Source organism: Gekko japonicus, unplaced genomic scaffold (genome assembly GCF_001447785.1).
Source record: "Gekko japonicus isolate JY-2015 unplaced genomic scaffold, Gekko_japonicus_V1.1 scaffold776, whole genome shotgun sequence".
Lineage (NCBI taxonomy): Eukaryota > Metazoa > Chordata > Lepidosauria > Squamata > Gekkonidae > Gekko > Gekko japonicus.
Genome location: NW_015161428.1, coordinates 169,826 through 194,583, shown reverse-complemented (window position 1 = coordinate 194,583; position 24,758 = coordinate 169,826). Strand labels below are relative to the sequence as shown.

Below are 24,758 nucleotides of genomic sequence, written 5' to 3'. Positions count from 1 at the left end.
TAACACTGCAGCTCAAGTTTCCACAACCTCCAGGAAGGACCTGCCCCCCCCCCAGAAGTACAACTTATCTCCAGACTACAGAGTTGCCAGGTCTGGGTTGGAAAATTCCTAGAGATTTCTTTTGGGGGGGCAGAGCCTGGAGAGGGCGGGGTTTGGGGCAAGGAGGGACCTCAGTGGAGTACAATGCCATAGCGCCCACCTTCTAAAGCAACCGTTTTCTCCAGGGGAACTAATGGGTATAACCTGGAGACCAGTTGTAATTCCGGGAGGTCTCCAGTCACCTCCTTGAGACTGAAAATCCGACTCTAGAGATCAGTTTCCCTGGAGAAAATGGATGCTTTAGAGGATGGACTTTGTGGCCTTGTAACCTCACTAACATCCCTGTCCTCCCCAGGCATCTGTTAGTCCAATTGCTTTAATTTAATAATAAATGTGGGGAATTATGGTTGCGGTCACACGGAATATTAGCCACGCTAGAGAGATGGAAGATAGGCGGATTTTCCGGGCGCGTTCTCACCTCCACATCTGGGAAGCGTAGAGCTCCCGTGGCTCACCCGAGGCTTCCTGCCGAAGATGCGGGATAAAAAACTAGTACCTCCGAGGGTGGGCGTCTGATCGCGTTTCCGGTGGCATCCGGCGCCCGCCCATGTCCCCTCGCAAAAAGGTTCCCCCCCCCAAGTCTCCATGGATGCGCACAAGCACCCAACGGAGCATGTGCATACTTTGGTGTACAGAAAAAAACAAACCCGTTTGCCACACCGCGCCGCTTCTTTGCCGCATCGCAGGATTGTCCTGTGATCGGCACCTCCCCCCTACCCACGAGACCTCCACAGGACCTCCATGGAACCTCCACAGGACGTCTGATCGCGCAACCGCACGTTATTTTGCCCCGGGGCAAACAGCCACGCCTCCCCCCCTGCGATATCCGGCCGGTGTGACCGGGGCCTATGAGTATTAAATGGCAATAGGCATTAAATATAGGATCAGACCTGTGTATACGGGAGTTTGATTTCCCAGTTCCAGAAATAGACGCAGTCCCAGAAATAGACGCAGAGGCTAGGTTACTAAATCAGTGATTTCTGTACTGAAGGGTTCTTAAACAGACAAACATAAAATCAAGCATTCACACACACACAATACAGAACTAAGAAAGCAGAGGTGATTGATAGCTTATAGAGGGGTCAGTTATGGGGTGATACTATGTCCAGATGTGCAGAGGTCCATGAAGAAGGGATCATTGCCTAAACCCAGAGGTTTAGGGGTGGGCTGTCAGTTGGCATCAGGGCAGAGGCACAGGGTCTGAGGCCATGTGCTCTGATGGATATAGACATTGGAAAACAATGCAGACCAATGGAAGGCCTTGGGGGCTGGTCTCAGGTGAGAACAATAGATTACCTGGGCCAATGATGAGTCCCAGAATGGGCAAGGCCTAGATGTGACCAATGAGCTCTCAGAGGGGCAGAGTCTGGCTTTAACTATAGCTATAATGGGATTAAGTCAGGTGCTGGATGACTGTACTTGGGCTAGCTGAATACATTTTATGTCCATTGATAGTTCTGCCAAGGCAGTTGAATAGGTTCCCAGTTGCAGACAAAAGATGGGAGCTGGGTCCCTGATTAGCGTAAGGAAGGATTGTTAATAATTTGAATGTTTGATTGGTTTATCTTGGTATCCTGAGGGATGGAGCAAGGAAGGACAAAGAATTCACTCTTAGGACATGGGACCACACAAAAGGGCTGGGTGAGGTTCTGGAGACAGGAGAACCATTCGCCAGGTGGCCTTTGAATAGCCTTTAGAAATGTAGATGTCTTACCTGGTGGAACTGCCATTGTTTCATATGCATATCTTTTTGTCACTCTGTTTTTATTGAAAATTTTTAAACATTTTATAATACATTTAAACAATTATAAACATTTTATAATACATTTAAACAATTAAACAAAAATTCAAACAAAAGCACAAGCATATAAAATACTTATCATTTACATTTTCCCCATTTAATAATAACAACAACAGTATCTTTAATAAAAGGCAAAATCCACTTATTTTACTGGCAACTTATATATCACATTTGTTTCTGTTTCAATATATTGAAAAAATTTAATCCATTTTTCAATAAAATTCGAATCCCTTAATGGGTTATCTGCTAATAATTGTTGGGTTGCAATTTTATCCTGTACTATAACATCCCACACTTTTTGAAACCATTGCTTCACTGTAGGGATTTTTGTGGCTTTCCATTGTTGGGCCAGTACTGTTTTTGCTGCTGTTAGTAGTAAGGCTGTCACTTCCTTCAGCATTTTGGTTAATGTAGTATTTTCCCAGTGGTTCAGTAAAATATAGTCTGGCGTAATGGGGATCTCGTGACCTATTATATTTTTTACTATTAGTAAAACAGAGTTCCAAAACGTCTGCACCTGAGGGCATGACCACCAACAGTGTATAAATGAGCCATTTTGGTTGCACCCTTTCCACAATTTGGGAGATTTTGTAGGTTGACTATAATTTAGTCTCTGTGGGGTTAAAGTTTCATATGCATATCTTCCTGTCTCTCTCTCTGTGTGTGTGAAGACTGGAGGTTTGCTCTGAGGGTTGCTTTCTTGCCACCTGAATATGAAATCCCTTTTTGCAGAGTGCTTGCAGGATGACTCTGTGGCTCAAGCTGAGAGTGCTTGACTTTTGGGGGACTTTGGTTCAGGTCAGTAGTGGGGGGTGCCCCTGCTATTGGGGTTTTTTGTTGTTCAGTCGCACAGTCGAGTCCGACTCTTCGCGACCCCATGGACCAACTCCCGCCAGGCCTTCCGGTCTTCCGCCGTCCTCTGAAGTTGGCTCAATTTCATGTTCATTGCATCTGTGACACTGTCTAACCATCTCATCCTTTGCCATCCCTGTCTTCTTTGACCTTTGGGGGCTACCTGAGAGTAAAGGCAGTGCCTCTGGCAACACTTCATCCCCAAATCTCCAAGAGTTTCCCAGCCTGGAGCGGGCAACCCTACCCTACGTCCTCTGCCGGCGGCCGGGGTGGGGGGACCTGGCTGCATTAGGAAGTCTGTGTTGGGGTGCAAGTGAAGGTTTTGTCTGTGACGGCCGAGTAGTGGGCCCAGCCCATGGTGTATTTTCTGTTATCAAGAAGGAGGGAAATCTGTGCACCGCAAGCGAGCAACTGTGACAAATGGGTCTGAGTTTAAGATACGCCCAAATGCTGTACGGGGCCTCCGTCATCCTGTTTTGCTGGCCCCCCTCCCAGGTTGCTGTAACCACTGGCTTTGGTGGGGGAAGTGGGGACAGCTGGGTTGAGCAACAGTGGTTGTTGTGAGCACATGCTTAACATGCAACTTCCTCTGCCTGAGCTAACCACCTCTAAATGCCCGCTGATTTCATCCAGGCGAGCGGGTAGCTTGGTCACAAGAAGGCTTGTTTTGGTGATGTAGTAGCAAAAAAGGGAAGCAAGCCGTGTGAGACTCACTGGCATCGTTAAGGAGTCTTGGGGCTGGCACCACCCACTCCAGGCCTTTCCAGGTGGGGCCTGGTGATTCCCCCCCACCCCCCAGAATTGCAACTGATTTCCTGGCTACAGAGATCAGTTTCCCTGCAGGAAAGGGCTGCTTTGGAAAGTGGACTCTGGGGGCTTGTACCCTGCAGCTGAGGTCCCATCCCTGGCTTCATCCTGAAATCCTCAGGAATTTCCCAACCCTGGGTCGGAAACCCTACTCAGGTAGCATTGTGTTGTGTGTGCCACAAGCACATTCCTTAGGACAGCCTGTGGCATATAGACAGGGGTCATTTTGTAGAAAAAGAGGTGCAGGAGCTCATTAGCATAACTTATTTGCATATGACACGCCCCCTGACATCACCAGAAGTGTGTCAGAAGGCAACACCCACCGCTCAGGCTCCACTGGACTCTTTTGGACTGCTAGCTATTGGGGGGGGGGGACGTGCAGATCTGCCCTCACAGAGGAGGGAGAGCTTGTACCTGAAGGCGGGCCAGTGGGGTGGCTCTGCAACTTACCTGGCTGCTTCTTGCTCCTCGTGGCCCAACTGAGGGCTGCTGGGAGCAGGGGGCGGGGCTTGTTGCATGTGCCCACCCCCTGGGCTCCTTACTGCCGGAGCTCCACTCCTGTAGCTCCTTCAGGAAATGACCCCTGCATATAGAGGAGGGGAGGAGGAGGAGCTTGGATTTATGCCCCGCCCTTCACTACCAGGAGTCTCAGAGCGGCTTACAATCTCCTTTCCCTTCCCCTCCCCACGACAGGCACCCTGTGAGGTCGGTGGGGCTGAGAGAGCTCTCTCGAGGACTGCTCTTGAGAGAACAGCTCTGAGAGAACTTGTGACTGACCGAAGGTCACTCCAGCAGCTGCATGTGGAGGAGTGGGGAATCAAACCCGGTTCTCCCAGGTTAGAGTCTGCGCCCCTAAGCACTACACCAAACTAGACTGCCAAACCTCCATGTGGGGCCTGGAATTAACAGCTGATCTTCAGACTGTAGAGATGAGTTCCTGTGGAGGAAATGACATCTTTGGAGGGTGGGTCCTGTGGCATCACTTCCCTGCCAATCATCCTCCACTCCCCAAACTCCACGCCCCTCCCCATCTCCACCCCTAAAGCTCCAGGACTTTCCCAGCCTGAAGATGGCAGCCCTAGTTGGGTGGGATTGCGAGTTTACGACCTGGATTCTTCTCCTTGCTCTTTTAGATCCTCCATTTCAAATGGAATACAAGAAAACCATGGCTCTTCTGTTTCTCCTCACTCCCAGGTCCTGGTCTCTCTCTCCCCCTTACCCAGTTTGGTGTCATGGTTAAGTGTGCGGACTCTAATCTGGGACAAGCAGGTTTGATTCCCCACTCCTCCGCTTGCAGCTGCTGGATGACCTTGGGCAAGCCATAGTTCTGTCAGAGCTGTTCTCTCAAGGGCAGTTCTCGAGAGAGCTCTCTCAGCCCCACCTACCTCACAGGGTGTCTGTGGTGGGGAGGGGAAGGGAAAGGAGTTTGTGAGCCGCTCTGAGACTCCGAGTGAAGGGTGGGGTATAAATTCAATCTCCTCCTCCTCCTTCCTCCTCCTCCATGTATAATGTGAAAGATTCCTAGGTGTGCTGTAGGGTGGGGTGGATCCAACCATCCTTCAGGTAGCCTTCCTCCCACCTGAGAAATCTTCCTCCAGTGGAAGAGCTGCTTAATTTGGAGGAGGGCTTCCAACATGAGCTGAAAGGAAAGGGAGGGTATAAATATTTTAATAAATAGGTAAACTTGGCACACTGGAGGGATAGAATTGGGGGAGGATCCACCCCAGCAGTTGGGAGGGCTAGAGAACAAACCTGTGTGTAATAAACTGGTGGGGTGGCGAAATAAGGTTGCCAACCTCCCCGTGGAGCCTATAGTTCGCTTGGAGTCACAACTGACCTCTAGGCTACAGAAATCAATTCCCCTGGAGAAAACGGCAGCTTTGATGGGTGAAATCAATGGAATTACGTCCCTACTAAACTCTTAGGTTTCCCTTGCTCGAAAGCCAGTCGGATCCGACTCCAGGGTTGCGGTGCTCATCTCCGTTTCCAAGCCGCAGAGCCAGCGCTGTCCAAAGACATTTCCGTGGTCATGTGGCCGGCATGACTAAATGCCGAGGCACAGGGAACGCTGTTCCCTTCCCACTGAAGCGGTCCCTATTTATCTAATTGCTTTCGAACTGCTAGGTTGGCAGGAGCTGTGGCCAGACTCGGGTCTTGAACTGCCGAACTACCGACCTTCCAGCCTGCAGTCCATTGCACTAAACTCTTAGTAGAGGGCAAAACGTTTAGCTTAGCCGAGAGCAAAGCCCTCTGATATTTTGGGACAGTCAGTTAACAAAGATGAGGTGGAAGGGTAAGAGTGGTCGGCTCAGGATAGCAAAAAGCCTTGCCGAGAGCCAGCTGACAGTCCGGTGCCTCCAAGGCTCTATCTGGAGACAGTCTAGCGGCCTGTAGGCCAGTAGACAACAACCAGGTGAAAGCAGCGCTTTGGCCTCTTCACTCTGGGAGGCATGCTGCGATTGCAGCGGGAACTCCAAAATGTGTCTCCAGGGAACAGCTGGACGTTAGGGTGAAGGATGACACCTGGGACCAACATCCTCTGGGGCAGTGAGCTGGCCCTTTTGACATCCCGGGAAAGTGTTGCAGTGGGCGGCCGTCGTGGAAGGTCACTGGCCACCGGAAGCTGGCTCCGCAGGTCCGCATAGAGTTGCCAGCCTCCAGCCCGCGAGCACTCACGCTGTATCAAGCTGAATGTAAACATAGATTTCAAGGTCTGCAGGGTCAAACACTCCTCAAAACAGACTGAACATGCAGAGGAAAAACCTTTTTTGACTGCCGTGGTACCTTCTTCTTCACCCAAAGAGTGATTAACACATGGGATTCGCTGCCACAGGAGGTGGCAGCGTGGACGGCTTCAAAAGGGAATTAGTTAAGCATATGGAGCAGAGGTCCATCAGTGGCTATTAGCCACAAGGTACAGATAGGGGCTCTGGGGCAAGTGATGCTCTGTCTTCTTGGTGCTTGGGGGGGTCAACAGTGGGAGGGCTTCTAATGTCCTGGCCCCACTGGTGGACCTCCTGATGGCACTGGTATTTCTGGCCACTGTGTGACACAGAGTGTTGGAGTAGATGGGCCTTTGGCCTGATCCAACATTGGTGTCTCTTATGTTCTTATGTTCTTGGTAAAGGACCGGACACGGGTCTGGAGCCGGCCCGTTGGAGCCACGACAGTTGATCAGATGTTTGGAATAATTTACATCTGCGTCGACGAAGGACTCTGCAAAGCCACTTTGAGCTGTATTATACGGAGGAACTTTGAGCACAGAGTTTGGCTTACGAGGACACTTTAAATATTTGTATATTTTGTCCTGGAATGTGTTTTGTCATGTGTACCATAATATAAATGCTTGATGATAATGCTTGGATAGATTGCGTAATACTATCACGGTTGATTTTTGTTTACCTGCCCTGTGATCTCGCGTTCGTGTAGCCTCCAGATGGGAGCTGGAGGCTTCGCAGAATGACAACCGATCCCCAAACTACAAAAACCACTTGTTTATTTTATCATCTATTTATTTAAAACATGCATTCCACTTCTCCTGGAGAAAACAGTTGCTTCGGAAGGTGGATGCATAGCATTACACCTTACCAAGGTCCCTTCCTAAATCTCACCCTCACAGATTCTACCCTCAAAATCTCCAGGTACCTCCAGACCCAGAGTTGGCACCTCTAGGGGTGCGCCGTTTGATCTGGTGTCGTCATGCTTGAGAAACGGATTTTATCTGCACGATCACATAGCCTCCTGTTCCCAGCCGTTGGTTTCCGGCTCAAAACCTCTGTAACCTGGAGTATTTTGTTACCAGGTCCCAAAGTGGTGTTTTCTCAGCCCTCCCGTTTAAAGCCGCATTTCCCCCCTGTGTGATCGCTCCTCTGGTGTCGAGCCACTTCCAGTTTAAACCCCCTCCCCGCTCGGAAGCTGCCCGAGGCTTCCGCTTTTCGCCCGCCGTTTTTTAAATGCGTCGGCGGTGTGCGCATAGGCGGAGCTCCGCTACCGTGTTTAGAAAAACGACATTTAAACGGTCACTTGTTTTAGCGTTTAGATGAGTTCGGGATCTCATGGAGGCAATTTTCGGGTCAAACGTTTAAAGGGAAGTCTTTTGTTGGCGGGGTTGGATTGATTCACCCTGGTGGTTCTGTGCATGCGCCATGGTAGTTCCTCCCCATTCTACGGAGGGGCGCCTATGCGCATGCGCAAACTGAGATTTTTTTTTAAAAAAACCCCGCTAACACACGCTCCCGTGCGTCGGTAGTGTAGACGCCGGGGAGTGACGTGACTGCGCGGTGAGGCGGGATAAGGGAGGTAAGTGTGATCGCAATTATCCAGATCAGATATAATCTGGTTAGAACCGGAGCAGTTTAACCCGCTCTCAGCACGCCATCTGACCACACCTCTCGGTCTGCCAACACCTCTTGTTACTGCTGCTGAGGTCCAAGCCAGGCAGACCCTCCAATGCCACCAGCCTTGCAGGGGCTAACTTGGCCCCACCTGCTGTGGAGATTTTTTGAACACCCCTCTCTGTCCCGGTATTCTCTGGATTCGCAGCAGTATAGGAGAGACTGACTGGTGTCGACACCAGAGACGGAAGACTAATGTGGAAACACTCTTATTAGTTGTGCGAGCAAGCCACAGGAGTACTTCTCTCCTCCCTGGGAATGCTGGGTCCCTCCTGGCCACTGGGGGGGGGTAGGGTTTGTTTGTTTGTTTGTTTGTTTGATTTATACCTCGCCCTCCCCGCAGGAGGGCTCAGGGCGGCTTACAGTAATTGGTACCGTGTACCATAAAAACCATGTACAAAATTTAAACAACTTACAGCAACAACATCAAACATTAAAAACAATCGAACAATTAGCAACTAAAGTGCTAGTGATGGTACTCTTTTGATGGCAATCTTTGAATGATTCAGATGGCGCACTAACCATTTTCATCGGCATCGGTGATCTTCAGCTTGGTGCAAATGTTCCCTCTAAGCTGTGGAGCAAAAACTCTACTTTGTGAGCTGTCGTCGTTAAAGTTGTGAGCGAGCGATTCGGCTACTGCATAAATCAGTTTGCTGTGGAGCCCTCCTTACCGAGCGAAGACACAAATGTGTGAGCCGGAGGTTAAAAAACTGTGAGCTAGCTCACACTAACTCAGCTTAGAGGGAACACTGGCGATGATATAACGCAAACCCGTCAACAACTCCGGATCGGGGAACTCCTGGAGATTTGGGGGTGGAGCCTGGGGGGGACAGGGGACCTCAGTGGGGCACAAGGCCACAGAGTCCCCCCTCCAAAACATCCGTTTTCTCCAGGGGGACAGATCTCTCTAATCTGGAGATGAGTCGTAATTCCAGGGGACCCCTATTGGGTATTGTAAATAAGAAGCGGGAGACTGACCAGTTATGAAGGTGCACAGAGAGTTTATATAGTTATAAAGTGAATGTATACAGAGATATTTACAACCTATTGAACAGCATGTCGTGCCTTAGTCTATGAGAACTGAGTCCCCTTCAGTTTACTAAGCTGATAGCTATTATGCTAAACCCCAGCCAATCTCTAATAAGGTGATGTAATCACTAACTCTAACAATGCCCGAAAGAGCAACACCTGCTAGAAAACACCTGGCTGTAATTACATGATTACTAGCATGACAGCTAGGTCTGACAAACAGATGAAACTGATCTATACTAACTGCTTGATACCTCTATCACTCTGACATATATCTCAATAACCCCCACATCCCACCTGGAGGCGGGGCATGCCTTCTCCTCCCACCATTTCCTTTTCTTTTGGGTGGGGGCTTTAATAGTTTACCGTGTTGGTTACAGTGATGCATGTGTGATGCAATTGGATTTTTTTCCCTCTCATTTTTCTTTAGAATTCCATGAACTTACCACCGGACAAAATGAAGTTACTCAGTCAATACGACAATGAGAAGAAATGGGAGCTGATTTGTGACCAAGTAAGAGAGCAAGGTGCTTCTTCTCCCCCACCCCACCCCCCACCCCAGCCTATCAGTAGAACAAATTTTAAGCCAGTTTAAAACTAGTTTTAATTTCATAGCTTTTTCCCTCTCCCGTGAATTGATGGTTGTTTGACCCCCCATCCCCAAAGTTCCTTAGGTGGGAACTGTGGTGGTTCAGATGGGGACTGTATGCATGTCTCTTCTGCAAAATAGGGTGAGTGTTCTATTTTTGCTTTATTTATTTTATTTTTGCCCATCTTATGGAACATTAAAAAAAATACCTTTGCTAACCTTCAGCCATGTAACTTGGTCAACGGCAATGCTCCCTCTAAGCTGTAGAGTCTTGTGAGCAAAAATTCTACTTTGTGAGCTGCCGGCATTAAAGTTGTGAGCGAGAAATGTGGCTGCTGCATAAATTAGTTTGCTCTGGAGCCATCCGTTCCTGAGCTGAGACCAATGTTCCCTCTAAGCTGTGGAGCCCTGTGAGCAAAAATTCTACTTTGTGAGCTGTACTGCCATTAAAGTTGTGAGCGAGGGATTTGGCTGCTGCATCAATTAGTTTGCTCTGGAGCCCCATCCTTCCTGAGCTGAGACAAAAATGTGTGAGCCGGAGGCTAAAAAACTGTGAGCTGGCTCACAACTAACGCAGCTAACTGGTCAACGGTTCATCGAATTTTTAGCCGGCAGGGGCAAGTTTGACGTACTTGCTTCGGCATTTTTATTTCTTGAGAGGCAGAGCTGTGTGTCGTTGTGTGTTCAGACCACCAGGGGACATTTGGAAAGAGGGGTTGGAGGAGAGGCTGAAGAGTCTGCAACTTTTCAGTTTAGAAAAGAGACAGCTAAGGGGGGGGGGGCATGATAGAGGTTTATACGGTTATGCATGGGATGGAAAGAGCTAGCAAAGAGCCCTTTTTCTCCCTCTCCCAAAATGCTGGAACTCGAGGGCATCCAGTGAAGCCGATGGGCAGTCGGTTCAGGATGGGCAAAAGGAACTCCAGCAGGAACTCATTAGCATAATAGGCCACACCCAACAGCAGAAACTCATTAGCATACTAGGCCACACCCCTGACAGCACAGCTCATTAGCATATTAGGTCACATCCTAGGGTTGCCAAGTGGCAATTTCTTCTTACCAGGGGACTCCCGGTCCATGGCTGGAGTGCGCGCGCCGCACGCACGTCACCCAGAAGTGACGTGACGACGCCGGGCACGCTGGGGGCGGGGCCACGACCATCCGAGGGGAAACCATAGAGTTTTCCCTCGGATGACCGTGGCCCCGCCCTCAGCGTGCCCGGCATGGTCGCATCACTTCCAGGTGACGCGAACGTCGGGGTGGGGTTCCCCCTGGAGCCTGATCCACCGGCGGCGGGGAACGGGCCTCTGGGGCGGGGGTGTGATGGCCGCAGGAATGAACAGCTTGAAAAGGGGATTAGATAGATTCATGGAGGATAAGTCTGTGAAGGGCTACTAGCCATAGGGACTGAGGGGAACCTCCACGTTCAGAGGCACTAAGCCGCTGAGTCCCAGAGCCAGGAGGCAACATCAGGGGAAGGCCTCAGCCTCTATGCCCTCCAGAGGAACTGGTCGGCCAGTGTGTGAGACAGGATGCTGGACTAGATGGACCCTCACTGGTCTGATCCAGCAGGGCTCTTCTTATGTTCTCGTGTCTCTTGGGTAATCCCTGGAAATTAGTTCTGTCCGTAGTGACCGGGAGTCCAATTCTTCGTGCTGTCTATCAGCCATCCTTTGCAACTCCCTATTCTTATTCGGTCTTCTTGCGAGATGTAGAAGATGGCTTTTAAAAATGTTATTAGCACCAAAACATATACACTTCCCCCAAGCCTTCCTTGGGTCCAAAGAAGCGAACTCCCTGCATGGGGGGGGGGCATCATCTTGACCCAGAGTGGGGTGCTGGCCTCAAATTCAGCCCAGCAGATCCTGCCTTTCCATCCCTGCTGCCCTGTTTACCTCCTGTCATCATAGTGGGATTTGCTGAGGTTGTTTGAATGGCTGCATGTGTACATCTTATTAAAGTATTCTGGGTTTTTTTGATAAAGTAAGCCATTACAGGGAGCAAGCTGAGAAGAGACATCTGAAGTGTGTTATGTGTGTGCGCGTGTTCATGTGAATGAGGGCAGGGGGTGATGTTATGAGAACAGAGGTAGCTTAAGAACACAAATGTGTCCTTGTCTTTGCCTTTGACATGTCAGAGCTAAGGACGTCTGGCCATTCCTCGTTTTCACCACAATCCCCAACAATTCTCACCAAGAGCTTCCCAGTTTGGTGCAGTGGTTAAGTGTGTGGACTCTAATCTGGGAGAACCGGGTTTGATTCCCCACTCCTCTGCTGGCACCTGGCTGGATGACTTTGGGCAAGCCATAGCTCTGATAACAGCTGTCCTTGAAAAAGAGCAGTTTCTGGAAAGAACTCTCTCAGCCCCACCCACCTCACAGGGTGTCTGTTGTGGGGAGGGGAAGGGAAAGGAGTTTGTAAGCCGCTCTGAAACTCCGAGTGAAGGGCGGGGTATAAATCCAATCTCTTCTTCTGTTCCTAACTCACTGCCAGTTTGGTGTAGTGGTTAAGTGCGCGGACTCTAATCTGGGAGAACGGGGTTTGATTCCCCATTCCTCCACTTACAGCTGCTGGATGACCTTGGACAAGCCATAGCTCTGTCAGAGCTGTTCTCGAGAGAGCTCTCTCAGCCCCACCTACCTCACAGGGTGTCTGTTGTGGGGAGGGGAAGGGAAAGGAGTTTGTAAGCCGCTCTGAAGGGCGGGGTATAAATCCAATCTTTTCCTCCTCCTCTTCTTCTTTTCTCCACCTATGCAAAGTCCTAGACTATCTGAGAATATGGGCCAGATGACCGTCCTTGTGGGGGTGATGAGGATTTTGAACCTGCTAAGCTTTTTATCAGCTCCCCGATTCCTTCCAACTTGTATTAGTGTTTTCGATAAGGACCAAGAGAAGCATGGGGCAGGGGATGTATGCGGACATGCGCAATCTGAGTGGCAGGACTGCTGTGGAATGGTGTTGGTTGCTGCATACTTGTTCAGATGTACAAAACCTCAGGGTCAAGCTTGGGAGACACCCCTTCTACCCCTTTGCTGCAGAAACTGGCTCGGCACAACACTGATTGGCTTATGCCCAAGGCATCACAAATCTACCTTTCTTCTTTCCTCCCTTCCCAGAGCGATTTTTGTGTTTCAGAGGAGGGGAAAAACTGATTAAGGGGTGGGGCACCAAATAAATGTTTAAATGGGTAAACATATAAGCACTGCTCGGGGAGAGACGACAAAACCGAATGCTGAACCAATATTCAGTTTGGAGGCAGGGGATTTGCAGCATGAAGGCAGGCGTAAGCCAAATTGACTGTGCAGGAGTGGGGGGGAATGCCTGCCAATTTCTGCTTTCAAGCAAGTGTCTTCACATCCAGGCAAAAAGTGATTTGAGAGAAATGCCGGCGTCCCAATCATCTGCTGTCGCATCAGGTCAGTGGAAAAACCTGCAAAAAGCTCTTTGGCTGGAGGTGATGCTAAGGTGCAAAAGGCTTGCAAACGGCGGGCTCTATCTCTCAAAGCCACCTTCAGCTCTATAAAAATATACTGGCCTGAGAGAAACAGGGAGGCTGCTACCGCCCCCGCCCGCCCCCGCCACCAAAGGATCTGTGAACAAGCTGTTGGAAGACAGGGTCACTTCGCGGCATGAGCGCTGCCAGAGAGACGTGTGCAAAGAGAAAAAAAAATGACTGTGAAGCTATATATTTCTCAGCTAATAAAGGAACCGACTTGTGAATGATGCTGAGAAGACAGAAAGAGAGGGGAGAGGAGTGACTCACCACCAGCCGCGCAGCAAATGTCTGCAAGGGATTCAGCCCCTTGACAGATCTGTTTCGACGGCTCTACCGCCAGGGCTATGGGGTCTGAAACAGACACCTCAGGAGCGCAGAAGGTGTCCCCTGAAACAGACACCTCGGGAGCGCAGAAGGTGTCCGCTGAGCACACGGACGGCAGCGGAGGAGAGGCCCACTGCCTCCCCCTAATTCCTTTCCTGGAGCGGAAGCGAAAACAGGTTGGCCTCCGGGCCTTGTGAACTGGGTCTGCTGGTGTCTGTCGTGACTCACAGCAAATGCCAGTTAGTGACGGGCAAGCCGGGGAAGAGCCAGTCTCCGCTAAGTGAGTGTGGACTGCGTAGGAAGTGGGGAGTGGATGTCAATTTCCTCCTTGCAGGTGTTTGGTTTGTGAAGATCTAAATGCATAAGTGTAAACGTGAGAATGTGTCTGTGGAGGAGGAAGGGAAGAGTGGGAAACGGGGAGTGCCTGCAGGAGAGGACTGCTGGAATCCAGACGGAGGAGGCAGCCGTACCCTGGGGGATATAGTAGGGTTGTCAGCCCCCCCCCACCGGCAGGGGATGAGGGAGTAGGGTGGCCAGATCCAAGCTGGGGAAGCTCCTGGACATTTGGAGGTGGAGCCTGGGGAGGACAGGGGACCCCAGTGGGGCACAATGCCATAGAGTCCACCCTCCAAAGCATCCCTTTTCTCCAGGGGGACTGATCTCTGAGGTCTGGAGATGAACTGTAGTTCTGGGGGATCCCCAGGTCCCACCTGGAGGCTGGCATTACTAGGGTACAGAGGTGGTTTATTTGGGGTGCCAAGACACAGGTACAGAGCTCTGTCCTACAAGGGGCCACTCACCCAGAAGTTCTCCTGCACAAGACCCATCAAGAAGAGGAGGAAGACGAAGAAGAAGAGGAGTATTATTATTATTATTATTATTATTATTATTATTATTAATTATACCATACCCTTCACTACCCAAAGGAGTCTTAGAGTGGCTTACAGTCTCCTTTCCCTTCCCCTCCCCACAACAGACACCCTGTGAGGCAGGTGGGGCTGAGAGAGCTCTTTCAAGGACTGCTTGTGAGAGAACAGCTCTGAGAGAGCCATGACTGACCCAAGGTCACGCCAGCAGCTGCGTCTGGAGGAGTAGGGAATCAAACCCGGTACTCCTAGATTAGAGTCCACACTCCTAACCAATGCTCCCCTCTAAGCTGTGGAGTCTTGTGAGCAAAAATTCTACTATGTGAACTCCTGGCGAGCAATTTGGCTGCTGCATAAATTAGTTTGCCCTGGAGCCATCCTTCCTGAGCTAAAACAAAAATGTGTGAGCCGGAGGAGGCTAGAAAATTGTGAGCTAGGTCACACTAGCTCAGCTTAGAGGGAGCACTGCTAACCACTGCACCATACTGGCTCCCAAACTGGACATCAAACTAGGCCAATCTGCAGGAAATCTAGTTAATATTTCTGGACGTCAAGGCTCTTCAGGGTGTGGGCTGTGGTGCTGTTTCGGTTTCACTCAGTGTGCTTTCTGCGCGAGTCACCCCATCCCACCCCAGATGTGCCACATCACAGTGAGAAGAGCAACCGTGTTAATTTGCTCATAGAAAACTAACAAAGATCATGATTCTTTTCGTTGTCGTTCAAGGCGCTGTACAGTTTCCTTGTTGGTGCTAGTTTTAGAGACCTTTCTCTGGTGTTGAAAGGTTTTTTTAAAAAAAAATTACATGGGAACTGTTTCAGATGAAAGCACCCTGTGTAGAAAGGACTGTGCTATGTCACAAATGAAGTTAAGATCCCATCAGTGCTTATTGGGGGGGGGGGGTTGATTCTTCACCCAAAGAGTGATTAACACGTGGAATTCACTGCCACAGGAAGTGGTGGCGGCTACAAGCATGGACGGCTTCAAAGGGGAATTAGATAAGCATATGGAGCAGAGGTCCATCAGTGGCTGTTAGCCACAAGGTGTAGATAGGGGCTCTGGGGCAAGTGATGCTCTGTCTTCTTGGTGCTTGGGGGGGTCAACAGTGGGAGGGCTTCTAATGTCCTGGCCCCACTGGTGGACCTCCTGATGGCACTGGTATTTCTGGCCACTGTGGGATACAGAGTATTGGGCTGGATGGGCCTTTGGCCTGATCCAACATTGGCGTCTCTCTTATGTTCTTATGTTCTTATGATTTGAGTCCAGTAGAACCTTAAAGACCACCAAGAGTTTCAGGTAGATTCAGGTGGGTAGCCGTGTTGGTCTGAAGCAATAAAACACAGATTGAGTCCAGTGGCATCCTTAAGACCAACAAAAGCTTGAACCCTGGAGCACTTGTTGGTCTCTAAGGTGACTACTGGACTGAAATCAAACTGTTCTGAAGGCCCCACTTCAAAAAGGATGTGGACAGAATGGAGCGGGTGCGGAGGAGAGCGACGAGGACGATCAGGGGCCTGGAGACCAAGCCCTGTGAGGAAAGGCCGAGGGACTTGGGAATATTCAATATAGAGAAAAGGAGGTTGAAGTGGGGGGACATGCTTGCTCTCTTGAAGTATTTGACGGGCTGTCACTTAGAGGAGGGCAGGGAGCTGTTCCGGTTGGCAGCAGAGGAGAGGACTCCCCATCATGGGTTTAAATTAAGGGTGGGAAGGTACCAGCTGGATTTTAGGAAAAACGTTTTTACCGTAAGAGTTGTGCAACAGTGGAATGGGCTGCCTAGGGAGGTGGTGAGCTCCCCCTCCCTTACAGTCCTTAAGCAGCGTCTGGACAAACACTTGTCAGGGATGCTCTAGGCTGATCCTGCATTGAGCCCGGGGTTGGCCTAGAGGGTCTGTCTGGCCCCTTCCAACTCTGTGATTCTATGATTTTATGATTCTATGTTGAATCCAGAGATGGTTTCTTTAAGGGCGGTACCATCATAGCCTCTTTTAATTCCCCTGGTAAGACCCCCGAACTAAGGGACAGATTGATAATGTCTACCAAGGGGTTTCTTATTCCATCACCACCGGCTTTTACCAGCCACGATGGACATGGGTCTAAGAGGCAGGTGGTTGGCTTAGCAGCACCCAGTATCCTGTCAACATTGGCCTGAGAGAGTTGGCTGAAAGTGTGAATTACAGAATCCAAAGACGGCTGAGGGGCCTCTAGTTCACATACTCTATCAACCTTTGGCAGGCAGGTCATGGCGGAGCGACAACAAAGTTGTCACAGCTAATGGCCGAATCGCTAACATTTTGTGTTCTCTCGTCAACAGAGGTAAGAGACCTGCCCTGACCTAGATAGCCTGGGCAAACCTGACCTTGTTAGATCTCAGAAGCTAAGCAGGGCCAATCCTGGCAGGTATTTGGATGGGAGACCTCCAAAGAATACCAGGGTCAGGAGGCACTTCTCTGAATGTCCTCCATGCCCCAGTAGGAGTCGCCAGAGGTTGCCATGACTTCCAGGCTTGGGTACACACACACACACACACCCCCCACCCCCCACACACCAGCAAAAAAACCCCCCCCCCAAAAAAAAGAGAGAGAGAGAGAGAGAGAGAGAAGTAAGAGACCTAACTATCCTAAACAATTCCCCGGTAAGGTTAAATAAATATGATGCCAGAATTGGAAATAACTGTTGTAAATGTAAATATAGTGATGGAACATATTTATTTATTTATTTATTTATAGTTTCGATTTCTATACCGCCCTTGACCCCGAAGGGTCTCAGAGCGGTTTACAGAGGGTATATGTACCAATTATTCCTAATCTAGGGCCACAATTCATTTTTGGGAAGGGGCTGCCTACCGGCACCCAGCGGCATATGTTCTGTTGCTTTCTCTCCGGGTGGGCGGACTTCTGATGTTACTTCCGGCGCTTCGGATGGGCCGATGGCATCTTTGGCAGGCTTCAGCTGGTGTTCCTCTGGCACGTGGCTGCTCCGACTGCGGCCACTTATTTCCACTTATGGTGGTTATGTAGTAAAGCCAAAAAATATTGGAATATGGTAAAAGAGATTATTGATGAGATACTGAAAAAGACAGTACCACTATCACCAGAATGCTTTTTCTTAAATTTTATTCCGGATATTTTTTAAGAAAAATGAAACATATTTGGTGATGCAGATTATTACAGCAGCCAGAATCTCTTATGCTAGTAAGTGGGAAAATGAGGAAACTCCTACTAGAGAGGAAGTGATTTCTAAGATACTTGATGTGGCGGAGATGGAGAAATTAACATTCCTTTTACAAGAAAAAGGTTATGAAAATTTTGACAAATATTGGTATAATTTTTATAGGTGGTTAAAGGAGATAAATTAGTTGAATAGCTGAAGTTAGATTGAAATTTACATGAAATACGTATATAAATATATAAAAATACTCAATTGTTATGGCATATAAAGTAAGCGATAGTGGAAGTTACATATTTTGTGAAAAGATGGAACCTATCTGCATTCAAATGTTGTATATCAAGATGAAATTTTCTGTGTTTTTATTTTTTACATATTTTTTTCTTTTTTTTCTTTTTTTGTCAATGGCTTCGTTATAAATAAAGAAAATATTTTTAAAAAACCCAAAAAAACAACTGAGCCGGGTGAAAGCTAGCAGATGTGATGGAGACAGCAAAAAAATTCTCTTTTAGCAGTCTTCATTGTCATCTCAAAGGACTTCATAAATGTCCTGTAGGATGTTCTTGCAGCTTCGTCATGAGACTGTTGCCAAACTCTCTCTGGTTGTCTAAGCTCCCGTTTCATCCCCCTAAGCTCCATGGTGTACCGGGGGACTAGTTTGGGACGGGAGTGAAGAGGAAGTCAGGGAACAATTTCATCAGTGGCTTCAGAGAGATGAGTACTCTAGTCCTCTGTCAGCTCATCAAATGAATCGCTGGGGGGGGGCTTGTATCCCGCAGAGCATTCTGGAAGCCAATTGGGTCCATTCGTCTCCACAAGCAGGCATAAATCTGCTCGCCACCTAAGACAGGAGAGAGCTGGTGTACCCAGCTGGGCCTTCAGGGCAAAACAATCTGACCATGGCACTACATCAGTAGTAGTCAGATATATATATATCTCCATGCCGAAGATCAGATCCAGTGTGTGGCCTGCTTGATGTGTGGGAGCGCTAGGGAGTCGTGGCAAAAAAGACCCAGAACAGACAGGCTTGTTCACGGTATTCCCGTTCACACTACAGCGAATGAAACTGGAGGATACCATGGAGGAAGCGCAAGGGAGCGTTTGCACTGTCAGCCCACCCCTGGCGGGCTGTTAGCGACTGTTTCTGCGCTCCGCTGCATGCCTATGCGCACGGGCGCCTGCCGCGGAAATAGCCAGCACCTATTATCAATGACTGTGGGTTGCTCCCGTCTTAGCGGTGCTTGTGTTCACACTCAGGGAACCGGAATCAACCCGCTCTACACACGGTTTGCTACCACTTTCACCTGGTACTTTTTAAACTCGGGAGGGAATCGGCACAAGACGGCTTGAGTACGGCTGGGGGACGCCTGGCAGATGTGCCTGTGTGAGCCCGCCCCTTTAATCCACTATTGAAACGCTCCTGAAACTTTTGGCTGCTGGGCCAAACTGCCAGTCTGAACTCGGCCTGGGAGAGTCCCAATGCTGCCATGGAAGACGCTGGGTCCAACAGCTGCGAGGAGGCAGCAGCATTGACACAGACGTTGAAGTTTCCCAGTACTATCAGTCATGGGAACTCCAAGGCCCAGCCTGCTACCACCTCCAGCAGTCTCCGTAGGCTGTCCGCTGGTGTGCTAGGCGGACAGTACACCAATCAGACAGCCAAACTCTCCTGGGTATCCCAGGCCAGGCCAACACAGTCTATACTGCAGAACGTCGGGACGGGGAGTGCCCTGAAGGAGAACAACTCTTAGATGCGTAATCCACCCCTCCCCCTGACCCTTAGCCCATGACTGATGTAGGACTGAGAACCGGGGAGGGGCTAGTCCTTTCAAGGTGACTGTTTCACCCTCCCTTACCCAGGTCTCAGTCACACACACCAGGTCCACTTCTTGTGCTGCAAAGTAATTTTGCAGCGTTATGGTCTTTACTATTGATGGACCTGGCATTACACAGCGTCAGCATCAGAGAAGGGTTTCCAAGCCCTCACACCAACGTATCTCAGGATGGGACGAAGGCTGGAAGGAGACTGAGCGTAGGTGTATCTCTGTCTCCTTCCCTTTTAGTACCTTCTCCCATCATCATACCTCTCTCGTCCCCCAATTACTGGGGTCCATTACCTGGCACTGATGTCACAAGTACGGAGAACAAGAAAAACTGTGAAAAAGTGACGCTTAATATATGTCTTTAAAGAATCATTGAAAAGTGAACAAAAATAATATACATAATCACAGAAAAATATATTGACGGTGATCTCCGGAATGTCTTGCCGTTTCGAAGGAAGATCTTCTTCTGAACAAAGATGTGGGACAAAAACTACATTACAATCATCTTATCCCATGGCAGGTTCTACTATACATTACAGCTGGTATGATTATTGGTGAGTTTTCTATACATAAAATCATCTTTGATAATTGTGAGACATCACCAGAGGATATGAACTATTGAGAGACAGTTTTTGTCCCACATCTTTGTTCAGAAGAAGACCTTCCTTCGAAACGGCAAGACATTCCGGAGATCACCGTCAATATATTTTTCTATGATTATGTATATTATTTTTGTTCACTTTTCCATGATTCTTTAAAGACATATATTGTGTCATTTTTTCACAGTTTTTCTTGTTCTCCGTATTATCTCATTACTGTGCCAATCAGTTGTTATTATAACTGATGTCACAAGTGCCAGCAGCTTCTAGCCCCATTGCACCCTAAATTCCACCCACCCTACTAAACAGTAGAAATAGTAAAATACGCATCTCATTAACATTAAAACCCCTTAAGCTAATCCTTCCCCCCTTCCTATCTAACTAGTACCAAAATTCATTTCAACAGTTCACTAATCCCAGTATCTAATTAACTAATTGTCGGGAACGAGTCACCCTAATCAAAATTAATAATGGAGGTTGGGTTGAAGCCAGCATCAGAACCAGACCATTGACGCTGGCATCAGAATCCGTTTGAGAGCCAGCCTTGCCGTCGCTGCCCAAATGCGGCATCCCTCACGGGGTTTCCTAGGCCTCCAGACAGTCCCCAGGCAGTGCCAGGGTTCCAGCAGAGTCAGTCTACTCGGCACCGGCTGCCAGCCGCTGCCAGTCATCTGGAACAAAACCAGCCATCCGCGGCAGGCGATCATAACGGGGAGCACCAGGACGGCTAGGTGAGGGGACACGACCGTGGCCGGCAGCACTCACCGATGTCCAGGCCACAAGGCTGGCCAGAGTGACGACAGCCCAACCGATGGAAAATGACCAGGACCAAGCGCCCCTGGGGCTGCCCAGCATCAGCCAGTAAACACTGAAAAGGGCCGAGATCCACCAAAAGCACTCGAAGCCGGAAACGAAACCAAACGGTTGGCCACACAGTAACAGCAGCTGAGCTGTTCCCCCAACAGAATCGCACCAAAGCGGGGGGGCCCCAGACAGTTCCTGCACAGCACCCGGCAAAACCTTCCACCTTTCCCCTTGCCACACTCTTCTGGTGAGTGTCAGAGGATCTTCTTTTCTTACTGTCCAGATCCAAGGGTCCGTGAGTTCAGACGTAGTGCCAGGAGTGACGGGGATTTCAGCGCCTGGGTGTATCGACGTGGGGAGGGGTTCGTCTGAGGTCGATAGGCTTTATTTCATTGGTTCCTCCGTTTAGGTGCATTTAAATAACTCAGAGTTTAGATACGTTTAAATAACTCAGAGTAGGTAGGTACTCCGGCTGATCATTCCAAGTAGTTGTTGACAGCGTTCTCTTGGAGGCCTTAAGAACATAAGAGAAGCCAGTGTTGGATCAGGCCAATGGCCCATCCAGTCCGACACTCTGTGTCACACAGTGGCCAGAAATACCAGCGGACATCAGGAGGTCCAGCAGTGGGGCCAGGACACTAGGAGCCCTCCCCCTGTTGCCCCCCCCAAGCACCAAGAATACAGTGCATCACCTGCCCCAGACTGAGAGTTTCTATCTATACCTTGTGGCTAATAGCCACTGAGGGACCTCTGCTCCATATATTTATCCATAAGAACATAAGAGAAGCCAGTGTTGGGTCAGGCCAATGGCCCATCTAGTCCAACACTCTGTCACATAGTGGCCAAAAATACCAGGTGCCATCAGGAGGTCCAGCAGTGGGGCCAGGGCACTAGAAGCCCTCCCACTGTTGCCCCCCCAAGCACCAAGAATACAGAGCATCCCTTGCCCCAGACTGAGAGTTCCTATGTACACATTGTGGCCTCAGTTGTTAAATTGCCAGCAGCCATATTTCCTTAGTTGTTTCTTCATTGTTTCTTCTAATTCTTTGTGTGTGGCTCTCTCAGCCTATGAATACTTCAATGGGATTCAGTGGAATTAGAACTGCAGTTCTAGTTTCAATATTTTTGCACAATAATATCCTTTGGGTGGGAGCAGTACCATTGTGGATCGCCATCTTGGGACTAGTTTAATGCCAGAGTGAAGCCCTCTCTAAGGCTCATAAACCCATGGAACGGGTTCATATCTGCAGGGCCAGCATCTCCCCTCATGGGGTAGTGGTCGAGCTCTAGATCCGAGGCTTCCTGGTTCAAATGCCAGCAGCTCCAAATACCTGCCCTTCAGCGCCAGTACAAAAGTGCCTCACTGCTCAGATGGATACCATGGTTCATCGTATCATCATATGCCATTGGCAAGTCTAGGAGAACTAACTGGGTCTCACTTCCCCTTATCAGCAGATGGGCATAGATTGGCACTCAAGGCAACTGAGGCAGTTTCTGCACCGTGCTGAAGCTGAGAACAAAATTGCAAATGGGCCATCCAACTATATATACCTGACGTGGAGAAGTCTCCACTTTCCCCTCAGTCTTTACGAAGGAAGGCAGGTTTCATACAGGACAGAAATTATTCCAATCTAATAACATCCAAAGGCTTAAGGAGAGGATTAGACAGATTCATGAAGGATAGGCTTTACCACTGGCTACTAACCAGGAGGAGGAGGAGGAGGAGGAGAAGAAGAAGATTGGATTTACTACCCAAAGGTGTCTCAGAGCGTCTTACAAACTCCTTTCCCTTCCCCTCCCCACAACAGACCCCCTGTGAGGTAGGTGGGGCTGAGAGAGCTCTTGACAGAAACTGCTCTTTTTTGAGGACAGCTCTTATCAGAACTATGGCTTGCCCAAGGTCATCCAGCCAGGTGCAAGTGGAGGAGTGGGGAATCAAACCCGGTTCTCCCAGATTAGAATCTGTGCACTTAACCACTACATCAAACTTCTGAATGCCAATGCTAGGAGACAACATCAGGGGATGGTCTCAGCGTCTTTGCACCCCGTTGTTGGCCTTCCAGGGCAACTAGTTCACCTCTTTGTGAAGTAGGATACTGGACTAGATGGGCTGATCCAGCAGGGCTGTTGCTCTCCCCCCCCCTGGTAATGAATGCACCATGACTCGTTTAAAGCCAGGGACACCAGTGCTTTTCATGCTCTTGTGTTGTTAATTTTCACCATCGGTTTGTGCAGATCTCATCAGTCAGGACAGGCGTGAGGTTGAAAACCCACGAGTGAGAGTGAGACTGTCCACGCTGTGTGTGTGTGTGTGTGTGTGTGTGTGAGCACTCAAAATATTTGCTCGTAAATATTGCTCCTTAGTCTGATAAAAACTGTGCTATTCTTCCCTTTTGCCCTTTGTCTTGTGTCTACCTACAGGAAAGGTTCCAAGTGAAGAACCCACCTTCTGCCTACATCCAGAAACTGAAGAGCTATCTAGACACGGGCGGATTCAGTGGAAAGGTGACTTCTGATTGGACTATCATGGCTCCGTAGTTATCTTTTCCCTGCCTCCTGTTTCTCCTTGTTCTCTCCACCCCCTCCCCCACTGAAAATTTCTGCTTATGGACATCTTACGTAGGATATGTTGGGTCCGGAGGGGCATGAACGATGCTTCTTTGCGGAACAGAACTTTATTTCCTCCCGCTGCTACCCCCCCCAAAGTGATCAGGAGACCCAGGGATGGATCTGAGTACAGTATTGGGGGGGGGGGCTGCAGTGGGAGGAAACAGCAGAAATTACACCCCCCCACACACTCTGGTAGAAAATCAGGTTTAGATTCAACCTACATGGCTCAGCAAAGCCTTTGATTCACAGCTGACGTGAGATTCGATGCAAAATGCATCTTTCCCCTGCTGTTTCCCCACCCTATTTCCCCTCCCAAATCCTGATTTCTGTTTTGCCAACAGGAGAAAATAATACAAATGTCACTGAGTCCAAGCAACACACAACTGCTCTTGGTGTAGGGTTTGATTTCCCCCTCTGCTCTTGCCGGACAGCGTACTCCGAGGAGAAACTGCAATTTGGCACACGGTCATTGATTTGCAGCGGCATGCAAAATTTTGCAGCGTGTAGTACAAGCTGCATTTTGGTATATCCCTGCAGACCTTGAAGAACGGGGCCTGAGCCAGCAGCCTGCAGAACTGTGGTTTCTGGCCTGTGGTCAATGATCCAGGGTGTGCCATTTCCACTCAGGGCGATGCAGTCTGGCTGGATGCAAAGCACTTTGTTGTACAAACTGGCACTTGGGCACGTGTGCCCGCGTAATTTGTTGAACTGGTACCAGGAGTCTGCGTTTTGTGCCAGAGAGGGTGCTGACTCATTCTGGTTTTGCAACTTGGGTAGAAACGAAGTAGCACCCAAGTTTTTTTAAAAAACGAAAGATTATTTTTTCCCAGCACCCTCGGTTGAGGACAATGCACATGAGCTCGAATGCTTGGGCATCCGTACAGTAAGCAGACTGTTTCTCTGGGCCTGGTTGGTCAGCTCCCCTGCCCCCTGCCCTCCACCGTTTCAGCGTTTAGTGCAAGGAAGTGCGGCCAATTCATTCCCAATGAAGAATGTTGGTTAGGAACTGTCAGTTCTGTATTGCCCTTCAGCCTCTGAGGTGGTGTTTTTTTTCTTTTTCTTTTTTTGGTTTCTTCTCGCAGTTTAAGAGGCGGGTTCAAGAGTCCACCCAGGTTCTTCGGGAGCTGGAGATATCTTTGAGGACAAACCATATCGGGTCAGTATTACCAAAGGCCAATGAGACGCTTGTTTAATCTGCTGGTTAAGAGGCCTCCTGCTGGCTATCCTGAGAGCAGCACACCGTTTTGCTCCTGCTAGCCCTCGCTCTCCGTGCTTGGAAGGTCTCACCGAGGGCATCTCTTCTCCACCTCCTGGCTTGGTGGTGGAAAGCAGTGCTTCAGGCCCCGCTGGTGGACCTCCTGACGGCACCCGAGTTCTGGTCACTGTGTGACAGAGAGTGTTGGACTGGATGGGCCATAATAATAATAACCAAAGAGTGATTAACACTTGGAATTCACTGCCACAGGAAGTGGTGGTGGCTACAAGCATGGACGGCTT

General features: G+C 49.3%; 1 protein-coding gene across 1 annotated transcript in view; it reads left to right on the top strand.

The window, feature by feature from the left end:
* Nucleotides 1-24,758, top strand: part of FMNL1 (formin like 1) — a 145,057-nt gene that overhangs the window by 39,376 nt on the left and 80,923 nt on the right. The window contains exons 2-4 of the mRNA XM_015428945.1: nt 9,416-9,499; nt 23,073-23,156; nt 24,344-24,417. Of these exons, the coding sequence (XP_015284431.1) occupies nt 9,416-9,499; nt 23,073-23,156; nt 24,344-24,417 (242 nt within the window). The remainder of the gene's footprint in view (nt 1-9,415; nt 9,500-23,072; nt 23,157-24,343; nt 24,418-24,758) is intronic.